The sequence below is a fragment of the Acipenser ruthenus genome, chromosome 26, assembly GCF_902713425.1.
Source record: "Acipenser ruthenus chromosome 26, fAciRut3.2 maternal haplotype, whole genome shotgun sequence".
Taxonomy (NCBI): Eukaryota; Metazoa; Chordata; class Actinopteri; order Acipenseriformes; family Acipenseridae; genus Acipenser; species Acipenser ruthenus.
In genome coordinates this window covers 3,510,369-3,538,368 of record NC_081214.1, presented here as the reverse complement: position 1 = coordinate 3,538,368, position 28,000 = coordinate 3,510,369, and the positions used below count along the sequence as shown (strand labels likewise).

The 28,000-nt window shown below is 42.3% G+C and overlaps 1 protein-coding gene across 2 annotated transcripts; it reads right to left on the bottom strand.

Annotated features, from left to right (window-relative positions):
- Positions 1 to 839: 839 nt before the first annotated feature.
- LOC117430717 (Golgi SNAP receptor complex member 1) lies at positions 840 to 26,596 on the bottom strand. Of its 2 annotated transcripts, none has more exons than XM_034903319.2 (9): positions 26,484 to 26,596; positions 25,301 to 25,415; positions 24,525 to 24,609; positions 23,990 to 24,097; positions 21,842 to 21,933; positions 20,008 to 20,082; positions 9,689 to 9,718; positions 5,885 to 5,967; positions 840 to 5,344 (listed from the first exon to the last, which is right to left on the bottom strand). In XM_034903319.2, exons 1-9 carry the CDS (start codon positions 26,512 to 26,514, stop codon positions 5,220 to 5,222), a joined length of 744 nt encoding a protein of 247 aa, XP_034759210.2. In that variant the 5' UTR covers positions 26,515 to 26,596; the 3' UTR covers positions 840 to 5,219. The 2 variants fall into 2 exon arrangements, with proteins under 2 accessions (XP_034759210.2, XP_034759211.2); XM_034903320.2 differs by having other exon boundaries at positions 25,307 to 25,415.
- Between the last annotated feature and the right edge of the window lie 1,404 nt (positions 26,597 to 28,000).

Genomic DNA, 28,000 nt, shown 5'->3' with positions numbered 1-28,000 from the left:
AATGTCACGTTTTAACTTCTGCACCCGGTTAGTTGCTAAATCAACGCAGCCTTGACTGACACTAAATCTGAACCACAGCACCGTTATATAGCCATGCGATAACCAGAGACACTGCATTTAATGACACGACAGAACTGCCATGTTTAGAGCAGCGCTATCATTTTTGAAATATTGTTTAACGTGCACATATATACACACACACACACAGAGGTTTATTCAAATGATCTAAACAGTATCGGAACTAAACCACGTTTACATAATAAAACAAGACCAAACCTGGAATACTGCATACCATAAAAATACTAAAACATACTCCAGACTCGCACTATCACACAGTGTCACAATTCTGTCACATTTGGCTAACCCTCTGTATATATTGTGTAAGTGTGTTTACATATGTATAAGTGTGTTTAATATATATATATATATACACATATACCCCTTGTGTAGAAACACCCATTTGCAAGTTGTTCTGCTCTTTTGAAATTCACCCAAGGGTGGGCAAAACAGGTTCCAAGCCAGGTCTTTGATCCTCACATGTCCTAAATTGTTTATTTAAATCAATTTGAACGCCATCCAGGACCTGAAGTTGTTCACTATTGATGCTATAAAACATGGACTGGAATTCCCCTGTGGAACCAGAGTTGCTCACCCCCACATGCTCGGAGTCTGTAATTAAATGTTTGTTTAGTTCAGTGAGCGTCGACTCAGTGTTGCAGGTGTACTTCTGCCACCCACCAGTCTTTCCTAGCAAATTAGACTCTTTCCAATATTAAAATTGACTTGACATTCCAAAACTCTTCAAAAATAACAGAAATAAGACTCTGATTGCAGAACAGTAGCAGTCGTGGCAGGTTTTAATACAAGCTTGATTAGCCACAGTGTATAGGTAACACACTTAGGTGTGTATTATTAATTATTATAATTACTCTGACTGTAGGGTTTGGTGGGGCAATGGGTTTGATCCTAATATGTAAGAGACCTGAAGCGTATTGCACTGCAGTGTTAGAAAAATGCCCAAACACTTTCACTTTAAGAGTTTAACATCTGAATTGAAAAGGCATGCAAAACACTGCTGTGCTAGAAAATATGATTCCATGTCGCCATAGAACATGCTGATTTGATATATTCCAGTAATCATAATTCTATGAAAAGTTGCCATGAAGGTCAGCATCAAACCTAAGTAACATGTTTAAAGCCTGAATGCTTGTGCAATATGGACTGGTGCAAACCAACCACAAAATCCCAAACCCAGGCTGGCCTCTCTCAGTACATGTATTGCATCTGTACCTGTAGTGTATCCGTTTCGTTTTGGGTGTGCAGTGACAGCGTGTCAGCAGGATCTTTATGAGCAATGTGTTTGTTTCCTACACAGCAGCATGGTCAGCTGGTAACTCCACTATAAACTCTGTCCTTTCATTTGGGGTGGGTTGCCTAAATCTGTTCTCCTAATACTGTTCTATGCGTCAGTTGAAAAGTGACTGTATAATTTTTATTTGTGTACCTTCCGCATGACTGGAATAAATGTTACCATGCATGGTCACTGAGCTGTGTTGACTGAGTCGTGACTGTGCTAGGGAAAGGGGGAGGGGTGTGTTCAAGCGAGCGAGACTGTGGGTCCCTCGCTCACCAGAATAACGGCAGCTTTAAGAAAACCTGTGTGCATCGGCACGAACAATAACAAAGAAATGTATTTAGAAGCACAGCAGACATCATGGCTACAACCCCTTTAACCCTGTATTGAATGAATTACAAAGATGTATTTACCTTTACTTCTTAGATCGTAACAGTTTATTTTTGGATGGCCCACAGTGCCCCTCGGTGGCCATACTTAGTCACTGCACACAGGATCCCTATTCTCTTTCTACCGACACCAGGGGTGGTCAGAATTGGCCTATCCACTCCTGGTCTTTGTTCCAACCCTGATCTAAATGGTTTAATTGAAGCAATTAATCCTGACCTACACTTTTAGCACAATCTCAAGGTATAGATAGCCTTTTAATATGCAAACTCTTTCACAACCTGGGTTTTAAAAAGTACCCTTTCCAACACGACACACATACATGCACAGCACCCCCCGCCTGCCCCCCCTCCTCCTCTATTCATTTCTGTGGCTGATGCTCTCATGAATAATAGATGGCAGAGGAAACGGTACAAGATCTTCAATCTGATTCTTCGCTCAGACACTGCCTTCTCAGCACCTTATCTGGGAACAAAGTTCAGAGAAGGTTCATGCTAATTGAAAACTTCCAGCTTCGTGCTGGGATCTGGTAACACTTTCCATCATTTCTCACTAACACGTAGTGACAACAGGGGAAGACTTTCCAGCAGAAAGGGTTTTTCACTTCTTGTTCCACAATCACTGTCCTCTGATGTTTAATCAAAGTTAAATATGTTCTTCTCTGATTTTCTGTACAGTACACAAGTAAACAGGTTATAAAGGCAAGTAAATATATATTGTGGAGCACAATAAGCAGCACACTTGCTTTCTGGCTGTAGACAGTATGAAATGTAATTATTAACAATGTAGTTCTGTACCACAATAAGCAGGTCCATTGATACACTGTGAGATCCCTTAACTCAGACAGAGAACAGTAATTAGTTTCATTTAATTTATTTTTAAATAAATCAAAACCTATGATAAAAGCCATTTACAAAAAAGAAAAACCAATAAGAGAACCTAAACATTTCACAAAATCTTGAAAATGACGGAATCATTCCTGGTACAAGTTTAACAAAAGGTGTCCCAAACCCAGTCCTAATTGTCTGTGAGAATCGACTGTTCTGATTCTGGTGAGGACTGCAAGGTTTCCTCCACCGCTGGAAAACCAAATAGAATAAGATCACAGCAATAATTGTATTTACACATACAAAAACCTTAAAGCTGGTTCAAGTGCTTTTTCAAATTGCGTGAAATGACAAAATCCACCTTGACTGGACCAGAGCCAAACTTTGTGTATAAACGCAGACCTGTAGCTGGGAATTTCTTCTGAAAATAGAACTAATACCATAACAGAAAGGCCCAGGCTGTGATAAACCAATACCAGTGACACTGGTTCAGTACAGAGCTGTCAGGACAGTCGTGATCAGCACTCTGTCTGCCAGCTGTCTTGATCCGGACGCTCGGCTTTTAAAACGAAAGCACAGTTAAAACAGGCGCACATTTATAACACAGAGGAGATCCATCTTTGTCCTTTTAAATAAAAGGATCAGTCTGACACAGAAAGGCTATTCCTTCAGTCTCTTATAAAAGTTTACTACGCTTAATTTACACATGGCTTTGCCCTTGGTTAGACTGTGCATTTACCATAGTTTACTATTTCTTTTTTTTTTTATATATATGTTTCACAATGCTTATCGATGCTTTACTGTGCTGTCATTATGCTTTGGTACACTTGCTATGTTTGAACTGCGATAAGCTTTTAGAAGGGCTGCGTTGCTTGACTGGAGATATCTACTGTAAGGTATACTCAGGACACCAATGAAATTTGGACCCAGGTTAACCAAGATTTTAAGAGCTACAAATGCTTGGAATTAGTCACCCCTCTCCCCCCCAAAATAAAAAGTATGCAAAAATTTGCATGGCAAGAAATGAAATCAGAAATGTCTTTTTAGCTCTTGCAAGGTAAAAAAAAAAAAAAAAAAAACGAAAAAAAACTCAATTATAAATAGAATAGCCATTACGAGCAGTATTACAGTATTTAAATGAATATTGCAAAAATGAAAATGTCCCTGCAGTTCATCAACTATAGTTTCTGTACAAAAAAAAAAGAAAATGTTGAAAGCAGCCAAATAAATAGACAGATTTCACAGTATTCTTCTCGAATCTGATGGCTCGTAATTGGAAGGTTACAGTCAGCATTATCTCCATTAATCTACAGGCGCATTCCATACATGATACGAGAACCATGTCAAAAGAAGCTGGAAGATTCCATTCCTTACTGCTCATTGCCTTTCACATACCTGCAGGACTGTCTCCAATTCACTTCAGTGAAAATCAAAGGAAGTCCCCTGCAATCTACAGAAGAACGCTGTACCGCCCCTTTAACAGAAATACTGAAATCACTTTTAAAAAGTGCAGTTACAATAAATCTGTGACCACGTGGCACTGCATGCCAAGTAAGAAAAAACAACTTAAGATGGTGTTCATGGCAAGACATGACTTATAAAATCCATCTCGTGCAATGGGACCAGATGACTGGTTAAAATACTCAAATCTCATGAGAGCAAAACGACATGACAAATCTGGAGGGCTGTGAATTCCTGGTACAGATGGTTTGTTACATTTGGTTTCCTCCTCCACCCCCCTTCCCCTTCCCCACCACTTGATTAAACAAAAAGAGAAAACAGTAAGATGTTTTTTTTTTTGATGTCATAAATACATGAAATTACATTTATTAAAATTAGTTTTTAAAGAAAGCTATTATAGGAAAACAAAAACAAAACACATTATTCTGGCCATTAGGGAGTAGGGAGGAGATGTCAATGCTACTGGATTCCTTCACAATTCTGGAGTGTGCTCCTAATTTAGGTAACTTAATTACAGCACAGCCATAAGCCACAGTGGCACTAAGAAGCATGGGATTGAATGCTGCTGTGTCACTGCTTTAGCTTTAAGCATACAGTGCCTGGTCCAAACCTGGGATCCTGGTTGATAAAGACCCCTTTGGAAAATAAGAGCCAGGATCAGTCACACCTCCACTCACTTTGGACTGGACATTGTAGACAGAAGGAAAAAACTGGTTTTAAAAGTTTAGTCAACACACTGACTATGCAATGAAAATTCCCTTTTAAAGAGAAACTCGAAGCTGTCTAATAATTAATAACGCGCTGCTCATTTTTTGGAGAATGTGTAGCATATTGTATGTTTTTAAATCTATGTTCAAATCTTCTTCAGTGAAGACGCCGCTCCAGAATTATAGTATTAACAGGTAAATCCACTAAAACAGACAGCATACAGTAAGCAGCAGGGCAGTCTCTCGTTCTAAAACTTTCAGCAACAGACAACAATCAATTCTGCTGAAGTTGTGAACCCCCCCACCTCCCCAATAGGTTTTCCTAAATATGGAAGTCCTCAAAAGGCCAAGTTTTCAATATCAGTGTTACAATGATCATGGCCAATCGGCCGGGAACAGTGTCTCCAGTCTCCACCCCCTCTGCTGTAAGCCCCTCCCCCAGATGTGGAGCTCTGCCCTACGGTTGGTCAGCACTCCTTTCCGTCAGTGGAAAGCGTACAGCAGCAGCAAAATGGTGCAGATTCCGATGACTCCGCCCAAGATTAACGAGTCCCGCCTCTTCCTCAAGTTTACTCTCTGGATCAAGCTGTTGATTGCCGGGAAGCGATCTGGTGAAAGGATCTGGTTAAGGATCTGGTAACACACTTCGCACAATGCTGTGTATGCATGCAGTTAATGCACACGACTATTAAACATGACTATCAGTTCTAAACAGATCAGACATTATATTTGAGTGGTAGATGGTGGTAACATGTATTTAGGATTTTTCTCCTGCTATGAAAACAAAAGCGAACATGCTGAAACTTATCGTATACTGTACCTGTAAGACACCGATTCTGAACCACTCGTGCATAAAATATATAAAGTAATCTGACCCCGTCTAAGTTTTCTTGTATGTTCTGCATCAGTCTTTACCTGTGCTCTGCAGATAGCTGTAAGACTGTGTGAATGGCTCTACGCACCTGTGATTACACACAGTTTTTAAGAAGTGGCTATAACCCAACCAGTCACTGTTCTTCCTGGGGTTGGGGTGGTAGGGTTAACCCACATCACTATAGGATCTAAAGCAGCAGCTCTGTTAGGCAGCAGATCTCCCTTCACCTCTCGCTGAAGTTACTCGCTATTAGAGAACAGAACAGCAAGGATACTGGCCAGAGTGTTGACTCTGCTCTGTATCGACTTCAGTATCCCTCGCTGGGAAGTCATGTTCTCCTTTGTTGCCATGGCGATGCTGGAAGAAAAGAAAACCAAACATTTTAAATCATTAGCTCTAAGAATATCCTGCTTCGTCTGCGCTTCGCAGGGGGCTGCAGCAAGGTGTGTGTGCCATTGATAAATGGGCTCGGAGACTTGGGGAAGCTGTTTGCATTCACCACTTAGCCTTAATTAGTCTGCAGTATGGCAACACCTCTAACCCTGCCAGCTGTCCTCCTTATGCTGGTTTAGTTAAAAGCTAGGCTCACTGTTCTGGGCGTTTTATTTTGATCCGCCACCCCTAAAATAGACCCTTGAATTGGGGTTCACTGGTTCTAATTCCTGTGAAACGTGAGGCATTGACAGCGCTGGAGACAGAGCTCTGTCTGTCCGTCCGTCCACAGGGTAGGTAGGTATAGCAAATGCATGCAAATGCACGCACAGAACAGTAGTATTGATGCAGTCCGATTGAAAGCTTATACACAGCACTTTCTATGCAGCAGTTTTATTCTTTTTAAGATGCAATATTACCAGAGAACCTAGACTACATGCAGAATACAAACAGATATATTAGGCACTGAACTGGGGCAGAATGTCATTTATTTTTCTATTTCAGGATTGGGCTGAGGTGCCTCGTTTCAGTATCGCAGCGTGATTAACGAGGAGACATTTTTAGCTGCTTTAAACAGAGCTGGTTCTGCATATTCCAAAGAGGAGGACATGAGATCACCAGAGCTGGAGAAAACAAACAGCCGAGAGTGTCATCGTTCACGATACTGAACTGTTCATCCCTGAACAGTCTGCACAAATAGGGTGGAATCTTCTTTGTTACAGCTTCTGTGAATGTTGGTCAAGACACCGAGCTTTTGAATGGGAATTACAGTGATTACCCCAGGGCATTTTTAAAGACACAAGGCGTGTTTCTGTAGCTTTTTCATGTGGCCAGACCCCCTAGTATTATATAAGATCTCGACTGGGATCAGTCATGAATAGTACTCCAGATAGTGTATGCTTGCCAGATAGTGATGCAAGAAGAGATTTGAGCTTAACTTTCCAAGTGGGAGTCAATTAGATTTCTTTTTAATGGAATTCTTAAGCTGGGAACGAAGAAATGCTCGAGATCCATTAAATCATAAAAAGCATTACTCTTAGCAGACCGTGTGGACAGAATGACTTGGTGCTTTTTGAATAATGACCCTCAGCCAGACACCGAGACACATCCTCCAAGACAACTTCCATCGGCGAGATTGCAAATAAAAGCAATACGAGAAAGAAAGTAATTTCCGATTTAAAAAAAAAAGACACATCATAGATATCTGACAGCCTAATGCAAATTTTACAAGAACTTTCTTTTAATGTAAACCAGAACGCTTCATACCTGTTACATTTTCTTGCTATATATGACTTACAAAAACGACAACAAAATCGGTTTAAATTTGCCTTTAGGGATCATTGAAAATCTATGTAAGGGGTGCTTTATACTGCACCCCAGGGGTACCAGCAGATCCAGTCTTCCACTCCACACTAATCACAATGTATTTGATTATTTTTTGCCTATGTAGCATAGTGGTGCAGCATTTTGTATATCAAAGTGGGCGGATCAGATGGTGGTTCCATGTTCTTGGATTCTCACATTGTATTTTTCTTTGGCAGCTCACTAAAATTAACCCTTTCTATCCAGTACACCCAAACAGCTTCACTTAACGGTAATATATTTAATACTGTCGTATTATCCAAAAAAAAAAACAGTGCTCAGTCTTGATCTGGACACTTCGGCTACGTAAATGATTTTCAAAATATTGTTTTGACTAGTTCTTCACCCACACCCGCCCCTGCCATGCACGGGAGAGAAGCCCTGCCCGCCCCCCCCATGCACGGGCGAGAAGCCCCGCCCGCCCCCCCCCCCGTGCACGGGAGAGAAGCGCCACCCCGCCTCGCTGGATCAGCCTGCAGGAAGCAGGGGATTGCTGTTCTTCCCTCTTGTGCACTTAAAAGATTAACAAGGAGTTTCACAAATCCATTTATCTAAATGTCAAGCAGTGCACGTGTCTGGGGGCTTTTTCTCCAGCCTCAGCAATAAAGCATGTGTTGCATATATGCTGTATCTCCACAGCGATTTATTGAATACACTCTTGCAACATTATCACCGGTTTCCTTATCACTGCTGTGCTAAAGATCTCCTTAGTTTGTTCTTCAAAAAAAAAGTTTTAACTTGAATTACTCTTTGAATATAATATTACCCTGGATGAGGTAAATCCACTTCCAATCGCTTTTAAAACACTCAGTGTTAAAGTAAATTGCCATTGAATGGTACTCAATTGTAAAGGAGAGGGAAAGTAGATTTTCTTGTTTTGATATCAATACGGTAATAAATAGGTGTGTTTAGATTTATTTAATACAATACCTGCCGACAAATACTTCTTAAAAAAGCAATTACGGGTATCAGCAGAGCCCTAGACGTTTGTATCAGATCCAAGCCATCAATGCTTCTTTATGTTGCTTTGAGTGCTCAAGCCTGGAATTGACTGACCTTTGCTATGGTAAAATTCACCACAGATAGGTCTCTGGAGCGGAGACCCATTATTCTTATTGTGTGCATGCAGGCTGGGGGAGGGTTGGGCTGCTGACTGCTGAATGTACAGTTTGTACCGCAGGAGATACAGTGAAGCAAACCACGATCTGCCTAGTTAAGACACAGCTCAAAAACAAAATTCAATGACATGACTGAGGGACCTTCTCGAGGAGGCTGGCCAGAGACCCACACTGCCCCAAGAGCGGAACCACGGAACAAAAACAAAAGGTGACATCATCACGACCAAACGGGGAGGCACAAGACGGCTGCCATATAGCATCGGATAGAGCGAACCGGAATCTTCCACTGAAAGGAAAAGCTGTGCATTCCCTGTACCTCTCCTGCTGTCAGCATGCATGGCCAGTTATCAGAGGGATTTACAGAGATGCCCGTCTCCTCCTCTCCACACCAGGCTGCTAATGGATACAGACCCAGGGGTCCTGGGATGAATGTGCTCTTTAGGAGTGTCTTTAAGCAATAACCCTTTAGTAAAATCCCAGCTGATCTCCTTTAAATTGACCTGCTTCCCTAGTGACAGCAAATGAGGTTTGGAACATCCCTATTGTGACACGCAGCAATCACAAAAAAGCAATTGCTAAATTCTACTGGAGACCGTGGACGGGCTCGAACAATGATGAACTTTCTGTTTTTAATTAGTTTTTTTTTTTCCCATTAGTTGGACTGTTATTCTGTGGAGATTAATTCATTCTGTTACAGCGGAAGTTGGTTAGACTGTTAAGACAGACAGAGTTGTAAGAGCTCCACAAACGGGTTGGTTAAACTCACTTACCCAGGGCGGTTAACAGCATTACCACGAGCAAATCAGATTTCAGAAAGAACATTCTTAAAGAGGCAGTGCCCCAGTCTGTTTAAAAACCACCCCCAAATACTGTAAGTAGAAGCAGGAGCGTGGCTATTGGGTTCACACTGCTGCAAAGTGCCAAGCAGGTTTTAAAAGAGGGGGAAAGCTATAGAATGAACAGGAACTCTGTGCACTGCAGCAAGAACACGACGTAACGGACAGTTTAAGAACACCGCACCTTGTGTACAACGTTAACACAAATTGTGTTCTTCCTGAACACACATTTAACACAAACTTGGTTTGTTGTCTTTCCACATGCTACTACTTTAAATTTCATTCACACGCAGATTTCCGGCGTCTCTTAAGAGCGATTTAAGTTCTTACCTTATTGTGTCGTCTATCAGTCGATCTGAGCTGCAGAGAAGGAAAAAAAGACACACAGAAGCATTACAGACATGCATGTACAGTGTAGACAGAACCTTGGCAAAACAAGGCGTTTATCAGTTCAGTGCGGCACTACTCTATCACTAGCTGACACAGTAAAACACACTCCTGAGGCTGGATTCAAAACTGTAAACTCAAGCGCTTGCAAGGGTGTTGCCTCGAGCCTTCTGCCTAAGCACATAAAGCAAGCCTGACAGACACAAAGTAGAGCAAGAGATGACACCCCGACATGCCCAAGCCTACTTGAACACTTCTATTTAACCCCCATTGTCCTGGATAAACTGCCTCTCCACTAGCTAATTGACCTCTACACCGGGACTGCCCTGCCAAGGAGATGTTGCATCTCGTTAGATCTAATCAGTAAAAACAACATCCTCCTTGGGGCATGTCTGCTACATAGTGCAGCTCACCATTTCAAACACTCTCTGCAATCACAAGACTGGCAGTTTTACCAAGTCCCTTCTGGTGGTTGCAGTTAGTAATTGGGGTAGTGGGCAGATAGCGGTAGTTGGCAATGGGTAGTGCAGATTATTTGCTGCCGGTACCCTTCCTTTCTAAGATCTGGTTCTTAGACTGATTATTGAATTACTCCTCAGTAGAGTCAGTAGTTGAGATTGGACTCCAATTACAGAACTTCTATTCTCATCCACTTGATAATTCTCACCAGCCAAGTTACTGGCCAACCAATACAGGAGTGCAAAAGAGCCTGGAAGCCCCTGGAAGACTAGGGGCTTTGGTTGTTCAAGACAGCTGAATTGCAGGTCTTACCAGTTTCAGTACAGCATGACTCTTTCCTTTGCCACAAATGCAACTAGACCATCCTCCTGCCCCGAACCCAAAGCCTGGACATCTCCTGTAGGATTCCCTCTCTCGGAGGACTGTGAGCAGCGATTCACGGACGCGGACACACATGCTTATCTAAAGTCACAATCAGAGTCTCTGCGGGGGTGAAGCCAAACACTACATGACAGCGACAGCAGGTTCAACCTGAGCCCAATGCAATCTCAAGAGAGCTAGGAACACTATGCAAAGAGCAGCGCTCACAGGATTACAAAAGTACAGAGAATATGAACAAGAACATCTGCATCAGCAAACTTGAAAAATAAGCAATGCACTGGCAGTGCCGATAAAGAAGGAATGGATTAGCAATGCAAGCTGATAAATTCACCACTGTGGGCTAATGCAAGCCAATGCTTTTGAGTGAGGAGGCACGTAACACATCAAGTGGAATGTAAGGAATATGGAAATATTCACAGAGCCGCTGAATTGATTTAATTCCCTGTAAGACACTAGAAATTTCTCTGTTGCTCTACCTTTGGCCTCAGAAGTATTTTTCATTAAAGTGTTTATAAGCTTCATACTTGCCTCCCTTGTGGATTTTAATGAAACCATCCCCCAAGCTTCTAGATTCTCTCATATCATTTACAAAATGTGCAATACTGTGTATAAACTAGTACTTATACAAGTAGCCTGTTTCTACGAACTCTATCCCTATGTGTAACATATTAGAATCCATGAGAGCTTGATTAGTATTTATATAGTACAGTGTATTACACAGGAAATATTTTAGACCACAGCTCGTTTGTTTGGAAGATGTAAAATAAAATTTTACATCTTCATCTTTTATTTTTTGATTCTGCAGACAATAGTTTGGCGTTGGTTAAAATGCTGGTTTCAATGCTAGTTCTGTCTTCCACCTCTGCTTATCTGGAACTGACCGATGGTTTGTGTGATACGGTTTTAATTTGCCTCACCGAGACATCCTTCTGGCGTGCAGTCATTCTGCTACTACGATGTTTAGCCTGCAAATATGAAGTCTGCATCTGACATGGTTTCAGCAATATTACGTGTGTCATCCGGGTGTTTACAATGCCAAATCAACAGGGAAAACTTGTAAGAAATCAAGTCAAGCAGACTGGCATATATTGGGCATTGATTTGGCATTGAAAAGTATATTGGATAGAATAGCTGAACGTTAACATGACATGTTTAGCTGTGTCCTGGAGCAGAAGGAGCTCAGCGGGGCCTCTGACCCACATGCATTGTGCTGTGCTTGCTCTCTCCCCATCTCCAGAATGCAGGTACCCTGGGACTACAGGGGGAAATCCTTCCAAAGCTGAGGATCACCCAATTCCACAAGCTGAAGGAAGCACATTTTATTGTGCTGGATAATGCACTGTTAGGGCTGTCTCTCTGGTCCTCTTTACATGTCACATATGTTTAATGCAGTCGTTAGCAGTCAGTCAGTCAGGCACGGAGGATGGGAGGGAAGCGAGGTGCTCGGGGGAGGGGGGTGTGTGAGGGCTGTTTAGATATTGATGGACGGATAGTTGCCTCTTGGGGATTTCCCCCCCACCCTCGATATTCACCACCGGTCACTCCAAAGCACACTGCTGCCCAACAAGGAGGCTGCAATGAAGGGGGAGAGGCGAAGGGATGCTTATAGGAATCACAGGACTCTTCTGTGTTTGGGGTTAAACTTTAAATAGAATAACAAAAAACAGTGTTAGATCTGGCTTTATTTTCAATGATACGCAGAGAGAGAGAAGGGGAATAAATGAGACGAGACCGGATTCGATTCTCGTACAGGACAGGAATGAGATTAATTCCTGCCACGTTGAATCTCAACCATGCTCATTTATGTCCCAATTATAAAATTGTGAATGATATCAGAATACATGCACACAATGCATATGTTGTACCAACGGATTTGAAGTGTGACATAAGTATTGTCGTATACGAATGTCATGTACATTACCAATTGCTATCCGTTTCCAATATTTTCACTACCAAAAGTATCCCTCAATAGACCTTTACAGACCTTATCCAAAAACCACACCCCACTATAAGCGTGTGGGTTTGTTAGCACAACTGTTTACTCCGTGTCAAACAGACTCCTGCATGCTCCCTTTAGACACTAATTAAGTGTAAAGACAAAAAACCTTGAGGCTTTCGCAGCAAAATAAGGCCAGATCTAGACCCCAGGCTGCAACTCAGAGCTTGATTGAATACCATTATTTTTTTAGTTGAGTGAACCAGATTTGGAGTCACACAAAAGAAAGAGATAAACACGGGTTTGATTCCCCAGACGGCCAGGTGGGTGTTGCCAGTGCAGTGCGGGCTTCAGCCTGGTCCGAAGAGGTGAGCGAACACCTGGTGTTTGTCGTGCTCTCTATTGTTTTGTTTCTTTGCGCCTCTCTGTCCTGGCAGCCCACACGGAGGCACAGAAGACTTGTTTACCACTGAGATGCAGCTCCAGCACCCCCGTGAACGGCAGCACAGGGCGTCCTCACAGAGCCAGGGAAGCTTGTTTACTCCCTTCTCCAGTACTTCAGGAGCGCTGGGAACACTGCCACCAGAGGAACCCCCTCTCCTGAGAGTCTCGCAGGTAAACACAGTCATGAACACACAATGCGCAGGGAACGACATCCGATGTGGTAAAGATTTGCTTCTTTTCCTGTGTTACCCAATCCGTCACAATTCAGCAGCTGAATTGTGACGGATTAAAAGGGACACAGCAAAGCCGGTTCAGTCTGTAATTGCTTTCCAGGGAGCAGCTGCACAAGTAATCTTGGCTTTCAGATGAATTTCACAAAAAAAACGCCGACCTTAACTTATGAAGTCGCCCAGACCTCTCAGACTGAATGACAGCTTTGTATTTAATGCCGAACTATCCATTATACGACATATGAAATACGTCTTGGGGGACTACAGATTTACAGTTCTGATGAAATATGCATTTATAACAGTCAAGGCTGATTTCTACCCCAAAGCCCTCTGGCATCCCTCATCATTAGGAGTCATTCTGAATCTGATTCAACAGAGGCTAAGGTAATTGAGAAATGAGAGGAAAGCAGTCCCCTTTCTCCTATACGAGGGCCACACCATATATCTGGGGGTCATGTAGTTAATATATGGTATGCGATACTGCAGTCAATTATTAAATAGAGCACCAAACCTGGCATTTTACTTCATGTACAGTGAATGTTTGCTCGTGTAACACCCTTATAAAAGCTTACCATGGTATTTTTGCAGCTTTTCCATAAGCTTTACCATAATTTACCCTGGTTTGCCATAATCTTTACAATGCTTTCAGCATGCTTCATTACACTTTGCTATGCTTTTACTATGGCAAACTTTTATAAGGGACACAAGCACCAAGCTGTAAGCAACTAAACAAAAAATTGAAAAAGAAAAAAAAAACGTGTTAATAATTGTGTCTACCTTGCATTCTGAACGCATATTTACCCTTGAATGAACAGCACAAATGGACCCCCCTGAACACCATTTGCTTTAGGAACAGGAGGTAGTGATGTGCAGCTAATGAATTTGAAAATGTTGAAAGTTTTTTCCCCTTCTCTCATTAGAAAAGTACCGTGATGTTGTGTTCTGGAGTGGCAGCGAGGTGCTGAAGCAACAAACTCCACTGCCCCGGGTCCAATTAGACCACAATCACAGCTGCTGGATCCATCCCCACTGGTACTCAACATTCAGCCCAGCACTTGTGGGGGTCAATACGCATCCAGCCCCATCTGGCTATGGTATATATTCTTCAGAAAAGATGCATCCAAAACAGACTGAGCTTCTCAACCACTGAGCTACTCAAACCCACTGCCTTCCACGCTGCAGCCCAGCACTCCAATCACTAAGCTACTCAAACCCACTGCCTTCCACGCTGCAGCCCAGCACTCCAACCACTGAGCTTCTCAAACCCACTACCTTCCATCCTGTAGCACTGAACAAACCACAAATCTGCTACTACCCACTGATCTCCACACCGCAGCCAGGCACTCAAAGTGATCCACTCTGCACCAATCTACTATCTGACACACCCAGCACTGAAGTCCAGCACTCAAACCACTGAACTACTTTCCACACTACAGCGCAGACACAGCCTTGTAAACAACTCCTACATAGATGCTGGCAGTTAGGTCCAGGACAGCTGGAGAAAAGGGAGAAAATCCAGGATTTCTGGTCAAATTGGACAGCTGTCGCCTTGGCCTTCTGCTTCACTTAGAAAAATAGTGAGGGGCCGCGATTCTCATCTGGACCGCACCAGATGTCAGTTCTGAGGTGCAATGGAGAGGAGCCAAAGCCTTAACCTCAAAATGTCAAAAACAACCCCTACTGATCTATCAGCTCAGACCTCGACTGAACATTTATACATCAGACATATGCAATCAGTACCTCATTTTTAAGTTTTCTTTTCTTCTATGACAGACCAACAACACAAAAAAATTGATTTCTTACTTGATTTATAAACGAGCGCAATTCTAATCTGCTCATTAATCTTTCAAGTCTGAAAAGCCATACAAGAAAAAAAAAAAACTACAGGTTTGGCTATGAAGCAATGAAGAGAAACAAGAGAGACGAACAATCTGTAAAATGCGATCTTTCTTTTCTGCAGCTGAATATTGAATTATGGGATAGTCAGCGCTGGGATACGAAAATGAAGTTAAAAGGACATTAGCTTCCCGTTTTTTTTCTTTCTTTCTGCAGAGCAATTTCATTGAGAAGATCAGAGAGTGTTTAAAGGCGTTGTGGGGGGTGGGGCACTCTGGTTTCTATCTGCAATTAAAAGGTTGACAGCCTTTTAACCACCTTTTCAGTTCTCGTACCCTGTGAATCTTTGAGCACAGGAAATTGGGTAGTTTTACCACAGCTATTGCTTCATGTAAACCTCTTCTGGTTAAAGCGCATCACGAAGGAAGAGATGTTTTACATGCAGCCTCTGCAATCCTATCAGCCTAGCCATTGGATATTCAGCTCCGCTCCGCTCTCTTTGGGGGCTCATTGAGAGCCTGCCAGTCTCGCTCCAGCTACCCTGCGCTGAAAGATGAGCCGTCACATTGCATTCCCCTGAACGGAGAGTTTCCCATTAGGCTGTGTCGTGCCCGAGGAGGCCCTGAAAGAACAGCTGTCTAGCAATAAAAATAAATAAATATATAAATAAATAAATAAAGTAATCTAGTAATGAAACTGCTGTAAGAAGCATGGATCAGGGTATGGAGCTCAGAATCCACACCTCTGTTATTGCAGCTGGGTTGCTGGAGTCATCCTGAGCATGCCTCTCTACTCCTGCTAATTGCTGCGGGGAATCCCTGTGAAGACGGCTAAGTGAACTGGAACAGGGGGCTTTCACTTGTACTGGGAGTTGTTAGCAGTGACCACAACACAGAATCATTCCTGCAAGCTTCTAATGGACCCCTTCGCCTGGGCCGAAGAAGCAACTTCTCCAAACCATTGACCCCTCGGGTGCCAGGGGATTCTTCTCTTTACCGTGGTACTATTCAAGCAATACTGTATCACACGGGCCGGCACAGTCTGTGAAACCGGGGGCAGCAGCCTCACAAAACTCCAGCCAACCCCACATCTCACAAGCAGGGTGGCGTCTGGCTAGTGCATCACTCCCTGGGGAATGCTAAGCTGTAGGATGGGGGACTGGTGGCGTCTTACAGGTCTCAATATGGTAACCTATTACCCCCTGCATTCAAACACTGATATCCACTGACATGCAGTGCAGGTGGGCAGGTTTTGAATAAAAAAAAAAAAAAAATTACATTGATTTAAAAGCAGAGGACTGAAAGCATCAGGGTTGTCGTTTGCGGTTTCACATCCTGCTAAATGAACTAGTCACAGCAGGATGGGCAACGGCAAGGACAACTAGGTCTCGATGCATTCTTCTCCAGCATCCAATTCAGATACACATCTCGGTGATTTACATTTAAGAATTCAGTCGATTGGAAGAAAGCATCAATGGATCCACTGATTGAAGAGATTGATCGAAGCAGGTCTTTTATGATGAAAGGAGTTCTGGAGAGCTTTTCGGTACACAGTGCTCTCATAAACCACCTGGGTAAAAATCCAAGACCATTCAACTAAAAAAAAGTCTAGAGTAAGGAGGCCACAGAGCTGTCTATAAGTTCATTAACATGAACACGATTTTACGTTAACTTTTATTTGGTAGCACATTTATCTGAACTCAAGTAAATTACAAACACAAATGTGAAGTGGCTCATCTTTCTCTCATCCCCCCATTGATGTCTTTATCACATCACCTCAAACCCACCCGGGTCATTCTCTGGTTCATATACTGTGAAATACACAATGCCGATCATTAATTGATGGAAAGATACATCTAACACTAAATATAAATCCTTTTCACCTACGTCACTCCTTGAGTGGTGAAAAGACTGGTCCTTTACGAATGTTTCTGTGAAATGTTTTTTTGAGGATGTGCCAACAAAGCTTTCAGCAAAGCCTGTAAAAAAATAAAATCCATAGGATTTTAAGAATATTTTTTTTGCAGATCGTATGCAGGAAGGTTGTTAACTCAATATTAAGACCACGTCAAAAAATACTAGCACTGTAAAATGTTACCAGCTATAACAAAAAACCATATGGGGAAAGAAAACACAATCCTTTTAATAACCAGCAACTGCTGCAAGTAGTAGTAGAAGCATGCCAGGCTCCTCCTCGAGTAGCGTTGTGGAAAGCGGGTTTCAAGGGAGGGAGGAGGAAGGCATCACTGCACATGTTCATCCAATAACCTGACTGCTAGACAGATCAGTCCCTAGGATTCTGCATGCTCACCACATCCCAGTGACTAGCAGTGCAGTGGTACCGTGATCGCGGAGTTCACAAGGGCAGTGGCTGTGTGACTCGTGTGCTTGCGGGTGCAATTCTTTTGGCAGAGCCCACAGGGGTGTAATCAAGAATCGATTATTGCAACTCTCCACCAACTCTGTGCCCTGGTCTAACCTTACCACCATCCCTCAAACAAAAAAAAAACACAACTACAAGCAGCTCCTGACAGGATCGTCAAAAAGTTGTCTACAAAGTTGGCGGACGGATCATGCAAATCAAATTAGGGATGCTGAAGACCCCATTACCATAATGGATCAGAGGACAGAACTTGCGCACAAGTAGGTCAATGCGGCCTTGAGTTTGTTACCATCAAAAGTGTTCTCTATGGAACACCCCTGCCAAGTTTCATCACAATTAGGGGAGTGGTTTTCAGGTTAAAGCTATAAATACATTCATCCTTAAAGCAAACCTTAAACTGGATCGAGCACTGAGCTTGATCATCAGTGATGAATGCACAGCCACCCCTGCAACCCGAGCAGTACAGAAGCTGTGTAGCTAACTAAGAAAGAGGATTATGGCTTATGTGGTCTCTCAAGTACAATAATGAATTCCTAGATCCATTTAATTCCTCACGATGCATGTCATTGCAGCATCTTCCAGACATTCCTTGAATACAGTGCCTGTATTCTGCTGCGTAATCAACGTATATGATAAACAATACTGCAGGCTCTGGAGAAACACCAGTCTGTACATTGAAAACTCGCAAACCCTTTTTCGCTCCAGTTGGTCAGCTTAAAAGCTACAGCGCTGAGCAGCTGATTCATGCAGAAGGTGGTTTACAGACATTAAAAATAATACAAAAAACAGTTAGTCTTTTCAGAGCTTGAGAACGTAGTTTGGACATTAATACAGCAAAGGCTAATGCATGCCAAATAACTTCTGAAAGGATCAACGAACTCCTGAAGACTCCTGGCTCCTCCAATTACTAATAAACATGCTTCCCTTACCCGTGCCTTATTAAATATTGAGATGATACATTTAGGAACAAAAGGAAGTGATGAAACTATATGAATTATTTCACAAGATTCTGGAAAAACAGTTAATTTTGACACTTTACTGCCATCTACAGGCACCTGCAAAACATTACGCTTATTGTCAACGTTCTTTTCAGCACCAATATATCTAGCTCTCTAGACCACCTTGTAAATGAGGCTTCAGGGTCTCGATGGGTTCAAGTCCTGGCTAAATCCACTCTGATTTATTTGAAATCTTTCCAGTTGAGTTTCTACCATTCAGGAGTCCAGCAGCCCTGCTTTGATTTCTAAGGCTCTATTGTCTTTTCCTTTGGCTTTAGTAAACCTTGAATCTAAAGCCCTACAGGGTGTTCCTGGTGCTCATGCCTTCCCTTTGAGGGAGGCTGTTAGGCATCTAACTACATACCGGTACTGGGCTTCATTATACAAGGTATTTCTGACAAGGTATAGGATGCAACATCTTAGTCTACAGTGAAACTCAGTTAAAAACTCAACAAACAACAAGACAGAGGAGGAGTCACATAGAAGCATTTGTGGCTTTATTTCAGCTGGTGTGTGTGCGACATGATTTTTCTAAAGCAAGTTTTCGCTCTGCATAAACTGCAGTGCAAGCAATCATGCTGTCTGCTTAGCCCTTGCCAGTATGACAGGCAGTCTAACGCTAAATATATTGCTTAACAGGCTTTGTGAGAAAAAAAAAAAAAGCGAGAGGGGTCTTTTTGAAAGGTCTAGTACTGCATCAAATGAAACTCCTCAGAGCATTTCTTTCTAGTGTGTAATTCAGCTTGCAGTGTCATTTCATGCATTTGCTTCTTAAAGCCGAGTTGACCTGGTTTTTCATATTTAGACATGCTGAAAATACCAGCTCTCCAGGGGCTTGCTGAACAAGACCTCTTTAACAATGCAGGTGTAGTGCAAGTGGCTAAACAGGAATATACTATTCAATGGAAAAAGAATGAATAATTTATGGAGCAGATGAGCCAGGAGAGGTTATAAAGACGAGCCATACAATTACAAAAAAGTATTTTTATTAAGGGAGTCACGATTATTTCAATCCAGCACTGAACCGACAGTGCAGCAATTGCTCCGAGCTGTCAGGCCATGCTTTGGCGCGGTCTTGCAACTGTTAACATTTCATAAGCAGCCAGGAACAGGGAAGTGCAGGGGAACTGGGGAGGGCTCTGCTTACAATTCAGGAATCCCTGAGGTTTCTTTCTCATGAATAATTTGAGATTTTGCGAAAGCGGCTTTTGTTTCTTAGAGAGGGTAGTGTCAGCTTTCTCAATCCCAACCCCCCCGAACAGGAACTTCCTATTTTGGAAGGGCAGTCAGATGACTATAAAACAGGTCTGCACCAAGTGACAGTTCAATAATTCTACATAATGAATGACATGCCACTTTGTAGTTTTCCCCATACACTTAACAAAAAACTGATTACATGATGTTCAATAAAAGATCTAAAATGATGTTCATACAGTTCATTTTTTTTATTAATGTCTCAATCCTAACACTCTAGGGGGACACTAAACTTTTGTCCCTAGCTGCACACAAAGCTGTGCCACCTACCCCGGACTGAACCCTTTCTAGGTACTACAGTAAAAAGTCTGCAATCTCCCCAGACACAGAGGAGCTACTCACTTCCGCAGGTGCTCGTGTTCCTTCAGAAACAGCTCTGTCCTCCTGTTGTTCACTCCTGAGCCACTTTTATATGACCTGAGAAGAGAAAGACATGAGGCTGGTTACCTGGGCAACGCAAAGGGAAACCAGCAGGATTCAAATAAAGGATGACAGTCCTTAGATCTGCCGCTGTTTAGAGCAGGGGTGGCCAACCCTGATCCTGGAGAGCCGCGGGGTCTTCTCGTTTTCGTTAATTCAACCAATTATTTTCTTAACTGGTCAATGCTGGTTTAAAAGATACCCAGAAAACCTGCAGGATTGTGGCTCGCCAGGGCCAGGGTTAGCCACCCCTGGTTTAGATCATTACATTCGATCCCAGTAACATGCAGAGTGGTTCACGTTGTCATTCACTTATCTGCAGTACAGACACACAGGGTCTTAATGAAGGCTGTTCTCAGCAGCACTAGGAAACATGTGATCTGAGGAGTGGGAGTTGAATCACCCCTTGTTTTTCAATGCCAGCTGTCTGCAGAAACGCCGGCTAAGCCATTTCTAAATGAGCTCTCTTAAAACTATTTTTTTTTATTTCTAAAGGCTCATAGCTTATTAAAACGACATGCTGGCAACAGCCATTACAACAACACCAAAAATATACTTACCAAAATTAAAACCCCCAAAAAAAAAAGAAAAAACAGTAAAAACTGCCAAATTACAAAATCATTACTGGACGTGGTGCCAAAACCAAACAGCTTGTTGCTCAACAGCACCCCCTGTGGACACAGCCCTGAATGAGATCTAGAACACATCTGTCCAGTGCATTTGTGCTTATTGCAACAGAAGCGTCCTGCACAGAGATGGTACTCTGGAGGACAAAGGCCAGCCCTGCAGGTGTCTGCTTTGAGCTCACAGCTGCCTAGCCAGAAGACTCTGCTGTAGCATTGCGAGAATAAACAGTCCCTCGCTGCCCACTTTCATCCCCAGACCTCCCCTGACTGTATGACTCGCCTTGCACACCACCCAGCCCTGCCTTTACCAGATGAGCCATCAAATCTTTGAACTGCTTTTATTGAACATCACGAAGAGGCACTTACTGGGAAGGGTTCCTGCATCGCCTTTAAGTGATGACGGTGAGTAATTGTACCGTGGGTGAGAATGGCACGATTATCTGAAGATGTCTGGATCCGTCGAAACTCTATTTGTGCGGAGCTGAAACACTCAGATCTGTTCCAAAGCAACGCTCCTAAGAGCTCCCAGCATCTTCCTGTAAATTGCTGATGGGATTTCCTGCATTACGACTTTAACGTGATTACCCAGAGCTTACATCCGAGTAAATTTCCAATTCAGAGTGAATTAACTTCATTACAGAAACGTAGCAAGTTCACTTGGTTTTATAGTTGCAATAAAGCCACGTTAACACGGCGAAAGGCTCCTGTACAGCACATTCCAGGAAGACTAATGTAGAGATCTAAGATGCTTTAGACTTGTCTGAGGTTTTAATCAGCAATCTTTACTTCACTGCAACACATTTCAGGCAACCCCAGTCCTTTACGAAATGGGATATTGCGAATCAGAAATCTTGGGCTACTTAACAGAGTGCTTAAGTCTTTCAACACTATTTATAACACCACTGAAAACAGCATAACTCATTTATACTAATATGTACAGCATATCTATATTTTTTACTATTATTTAGGCTGATCTAAAGCACAATGCATCCTATAGCAGTGGCAACCATGGCATGGAGCACCTCCTAGGTGGGGATTACAAGAATGACAGCCTTTAGAAAACCAAAAAAGATCATCCTTTTGGGGCCAGTCTACACTGGCAGCTTCTTAAGCAACAGCTAAATACTCACTCGATATCTTTCCGTACTGATCCCATTAGGTCCTCTCTCTCCCGGATAGCGAGGAAGTTGCCTTTGGTCTTGTGGAATTCGTGTGTGTAATCCTGAAAGAAATTAAAATAAGGATTGGAAGCCTGTACCAAGATTGCTAATTTAGTTAGTTTAGCAGTTATAGCTGGTCTCCAGTTTCACTGTTCTTTTTCATTGAAAAAATGTGACAATTCAGATATCATGGAAATAAGACCCCTATTGCATAGCGGTTTCACCCAGTCCAGGTTTTACCACAAGCTTGATTAGCCACAGTGTACAGGTAACAAGCTCAGGTGTGTCTTAATAAACTCATAGTAAAACCAGGAATGGATCAAACTACTATGCAATGGCAGTCTTATTTCCATACTGATGTGGTTCCTAATTAGTATTAAAAGTAAATTGTTTTGTGGGTTTTTAAAAGTTGCAGCTGAAATGTTTCTCCTCATTAGAAGACCAGCTTCCTTTTCTTTCCCGGAGTCAGTCGATAAATGCACGACATTCATCAAATATTCAATCCATTATGTCAGCTGAAAGCGGCTGTCATGAAAACATCGTTATGGCCATTTACTTTAATACTTTAATAATGTAATGCAAATAAATGTGGAGCAATCTTACGCTGGACACCTTAATGGACAAAGCAATGAATCTGAAAGGCTTAACCCTTTATTTCTGATGGATAAGAAACTTCCCCTAACACAGCCTTCCATAGCTCCAATAGATTTTTTTTTAAACTGTAGTTTAGGGGGAGAAAAAAATTGTTCATGCTAATAGACAGGGAAGTACGTATACGGCCGTACATATGCATTTCTCAATAGCAGATAAAGGAGATTACCCCCCCCCCCCCCACCCGGGGTTTTGCCATGCGTCTCTAGATATCTCTAGACCGTATTGGTCCTTATTGCAATTAGTCACAATTAACAGTTAATATTGTGCTGTAAAGACCAGGACTGGAATGATCTCAGAGTTGAGTACCACTGGTGTCGGGTAACCCGTGTGATGCAATCCTCTCTCTCTCTCTCACAGGTACATGTACAGGTACTCTCTCTGAGACACTGACACACAAGCCCTGTACACTAGAGCACAGGAATAAAGGACAATGAAGCTGAACTGGGAGGCGTGTTCTTTAACAATCACAAGCCACAAAAAGAATGTCTTTTAATAATGAATAATGCTTTAATTATTAATTGTCCATTAAAGTGCCGATAAGCAAGGATTGCTGTGCACTTCAACGCAGGGCCCTCCCACCCACCCTCTCTTTCTGTACAGTAGTTGGCAGGAAACCAGCCTGAATTATGATTTTTCGCGTATTAAACAAAAACCTGCAAAACATTTTTGGCACGAATATCAAATTCCACTAACAATAGATACTTCGTATATTGCAACAGGGCGCCAAAATTTCAGGAGCAAAACGGGTTTTATGGGTGTGGTTCGCCAAATATTTATGGATTTACAGTATTTTGTGGTGTGGAAATTAAAGCAGTCAAGAAGCTGAAAATGTTAGCACAGCAATAAAAAAATAAAAACCAGACGAATAAACCCCATACTGCAACAAACATCTGAACTTGACTGCAAATTAATGAGGGTTGGGAATTTTGATCAACACTATTTGTTACAATACTGAACAAAACAGAACACTAGACTAGAAACCACTACTGTTGTTACGGATCTTCATATAAAGCCTGGTCACTGTACATAAGAACATCCAACAGTCCAGTTTCTGAACTCTCCAGAGTCATCACTGTTTTCGCTACAATCCTCCATAATGCCGGGGACTGTGCGCCCCCTGTAGCACAGCGCGTAGTATTGCAACAAGAACAGATGGCTTGCTGAATCTCAAGCGTTGGCCTGGGGCAGGACTTTTAAGCAATAATATCCAACACAGAGAGATTTGCAGAGATCTGGACTGAGCTGGTACTGTGGGAGCTATGCACCTGTTATTTATTTAGTTGTTTTTTTAAAGGTTATTAGCTGGTTTGAGGCAAAAGGTGAAGAGCTGATCCTGAGATTCATAACAAGCTCAGTGCTTACTGATGCCATCTCCTGCACTGATCAAAATATAAAAACAAGTGCAACGAAGAAAGTCCAGCAATCTGTGGCCGTGCCCCCCTCGCCCTGTCCGCTGTCCCCTACCTGCAGGATGTCTCGGTGTCTCTGTAGCGTGTGCATCAGGGCTGCGTTCAGGGACGTCACTCCCGCTGTGTTGGTGTACTCAGCCATTTTGTCGTTTACTCCCGTCAGCTGTAATTGATAACAGAGTAAGATCACTGGCCATGCAGAAACTGCTGTAGGGAAAGATGGGAATTATCAGCTCACATTCCCTTTCAAATGTTCCATCTCCGAAGCGACGGCAGTATTTAAAGTCGAAGCAATTTCAAAAACGTACAGTGCAAAAACTCATTTTTGTTCCCTTAGTGGAGCCCATTATATTCAATATGCATTGCAAACACATGCGCATGCACAATTCCAGTCTAAGTTTCAGTTTTAACCAGGATCTAAAAACCCAATCACTGACAGCTCTTAAATAATCTGGAGATACAAGAAGAGCTTTATTTAACTCTGTTGAGGCTCTGCGAGGACTGCGCTTCAGAGCCACTGTGTTAGGTTACATTTCAAACCAGCCTGTTGCAGTTGTCAGTCCATGCTGCTGGAAACTTAAGTACCCTACCTTCGCAAGGAGCTGCTCAATCTCCACAGCCATGGTCTCGAACATGCGGTCTTGACTGGAGTTGAAGAGGGGGGTGGTGTCAGAGCTGGGGAAACAACACAGTTCTATCAAAACCCATTTCCCAGCATTAGGAGCATCACTGCGTCCCATTACGACTGTGCAATTCAACCCTTCACTTCTGCATTTCTCAACGCTGCAGAGCAGGGGTGTCAAACTCCAGTCTTCAAGGGACACAGGGTCTGGTTTTCATTCCAATTTAAGCCCTCAATTAACATAATTGATCTAATTATTTGTTCGATTGGACATTTCATATTTTTTCAAGGTATTTTACAGTTGATGATTTAAAAAAATGCACTTGATTGAAGGTACACTACCTACGAAACATTTAAAGCCTGGAGAGAAGTGTTAAGTTTGTCCAATTAATCAAATAATTAGACCAATAAAGTAACACAGAGTTTGGGTGGAATGAAAGCCAGAAGGCACTGCAGCCCTCCAGGAGGAGTTTGAACCCGCTGCTGTAGAGCGATCACGCCTCCTGGTTGGGCTGCACCGAATGGCACCCCCATGCTTCCTTTTCTGGCCAGTCCCTTTGCAGTTATAACTCAACTGCCATCTGAGGCAGCTGGACAAGGGAATACCACTCTGTTCAACACAAACAGTACCGACGGACCTGCGGACCAACATACTGCAAGAGGAGAAGGCTACTCAGTACCTCCATTAGATGGTTCTGTAAGCAGATCTGAGCATTTCTAAGTGCCATGGCTTAAGCATAGTACCTATACCTGTCGCGGCCCCCCTCCCTGGAGCTGCTGTAACTGGTGCACAGCTTGCTGAAGGAGACCAGCTTCAGGTCCAGCTCATTCTCCAGCTGGCGAGCCTGCTTGCGCAGATCTGAAAGACACAGGGGCACCGAGAGAGGCACAACCAGGGTCACACACACACACTCGCTGAAATCACAGCTCAACACAAGGCTTCATTTCATTATTTCTGCCCGACCAATTCATTAAAAAACAAATAACAGAAATCAAGTAAAACATATGACACTACTACTAATATACTTTTTAATCACCTATAACAGGGATGGTAATAAGACTCCTATTGCACAGCAGTTTCACCCGGTCCAGGTTTTACTACGAGCTTGATTGGCCCCGGTGTACAGGTAACAAGCTCAGGTGTGTCTGATTAAACTTGTAGTCAAACCAGGAATGGATCAAACCGCTATGCAATGGGTCTTATTCCCATCCCTTAAAGTCTTGGGAACTTGAGTTTAGTGAGCCATGGCCTTTGGTATTCAGAGATGTATCCAGTTACTGACTTCTTAACATAATGGATATTCATGAATATATCAGGTTTATTATATTACATACAACACTGCGTAAGAAATCCCCCAAACTATCGTGTTACTATGTACAGTACAGAGTGATATTACTACTGTACAGCACACACTGGATCCTACTGTTTTTACTCCACCAAATCTGTCAAAAGCTGCAGGGATATTTTTTTTATCTCTTAACCTCTTTAATTCAAGCCTCACCTCAGCACTGTCAATGCGGTTTGAATGTATGATGGTAAGCGTCGGTGCAAAGTTACTTTTCATATGGCAAAACATATAACGCTGTGTTTATCGTATTGGTAATACCTGGATAAGATTAAACTACAGAGATAAAATGACCAGTCCCGTACCAATCTGGACCCGGTATTTCGTACCCCGTGAATTCACATATATTTTTCTACTTAAAATGCCAGCTCATAATACAAATAAACAATTGAAATACCAGCGACACAGTAGTCAAGTGTTCGTGAACCTATGGGGGCAATTAAAATATGAGTTAACAATACAGAACAGCAGCGGTATTTAGTGTGTGCCTTAAAAATAAAAACGTTTATTTTAAAATGGGAAAATAAAGTGTGTTCTTCACTTCCCAGTTGCTCCCAGTTTAAACCAGTTTGCCAGCTCACCTTCCCAGTAGTTGCTGCTTCCTGCTGCCATCTTTGTTATTCAACGTCACCCGGGACCAGCAGAGGCGAAGAGATACCAGCCGGGCTGAATCTGAGACAGCTTCATATTGCAGCTCGCAATCCACAGCGCCACCTTGTGGGAGAGTTACATATCTATTCCAGCACTGTACACGCTGAAAAGGATTTGATTTTTCTGTACAAAAAAACGAATTCACAATCTTCAAAAACAATGAATTATGAACGCAGAAGCAAGAGTTGTACGTGTTGTGGGTATTCTAGAACCTGTTTTTAAAAAAAAGCCTGTTTTAAGAAATATTTAGTTTAGGACTGTTTATCAAAGCCCATATAGATAAATTAAAATCACATTTGCAGATTACAAAACCCCTTTAGACTGTTTTAGGGAATATATATATATATATATATATATATATATATATATATATATATATATATATATATATATTATTACCATTATTACCAAAACATTCCTTAAAACAGACTTCCAGGTTTTCTTGTCTAGGGTCAATAGCTTCTTATATACATTATAGCATGTACAGCAGGAAGGTGGCAGGAAAAACGGTTTTTACCTGTATGCTGATGAAATGTAAGACAATGGTTTTTTTTAAAGCCTTTTTTTATTGCATCTTTTAGATTTTACATCAACACATAGTTAAAAGAAACAACAGCCTGATTCCACATCTCTCTTACACACAGTGAAACAATGCTTTTAAAAAATCCTCCATGCTATTATACAGTGGCCCCCCTTCCTGCAGCCTTTCTGGTGGGTCACCTGCACTGTGTCTGGAACTAAGCAACGCTGTGTTTATCCTGCTCTTCTTTCATTCACTATTAAATGTAATTTGAGTACCAACAACCGTTACACAAAAGCTACCTGTAAGCAATCTAGCAGCAAGATGTGCGACATTGCATTGACCCAAGTCAAGAGTTTATGAGCATGCATGTGAACAGCCCACCGACACATTGATACAAAATGCAAGCTGTGTACAAAGCTAGTGTATAAAACAGAAGCTTGGAGTGCTACCATTATATCATATAGTTAGGAAGCGCTTTTTAATGGAAACAAAACTGCTTACTTACATGCCTATTGTATAGTTCTGCATCAAGTAGAATTGAATCTGCAGAACCTGCTGTATGACCAGCTCAAATAACCCATGCAACAGCACCCGCAGCATTGTCATCTGTTGGTGGCATTTCTAATTAAGGATTACCAATTATATTGGTTGGTCTAGGAGAACGAGGTGTCATTTCTAATCTACATGTGGAAAGTGTTTTCTATTGTTATCACTGGGCGTTAGACATGGGTGGATCATGGCCAGCACTACCATGCTTTGCTTTTGTGAGCTTCAGCCTAATGAACACACAGTTAGGGGTCATCTTCCAGTCCAGAGGTTATAGGGTCTACTGACTACAGATTGAAACCACTCTACACCATGGTTAAATAAGATAAGGGCATCAGATTACACTTTGAAATAACTTGATCATCTGTGCAGGCGCTT

Bases quoted from the DNA above. Each gene is read 5' to 3' on its own strand.
- LOC117430717 (XM_034903319.2), bottom strand. From the start codon at position 26,514: ATGGCAGCAGGAAGCAGCAACTACTGGGAAG. The intron at 24,610-25,300 runs GTACTATGCTTA...TTGTTTCCCCAG, and splicing joins GGGGGCCGCGACAGGTATAG to CTCTGACACCACCCCCCTCT. The intron at 21,934-23,989 runs GTAGGGGACAGC...AATTTCTTTCAG, and splicing joins GACACCGAGACATCCTGCAG to GATTACACACACGAATTCCA.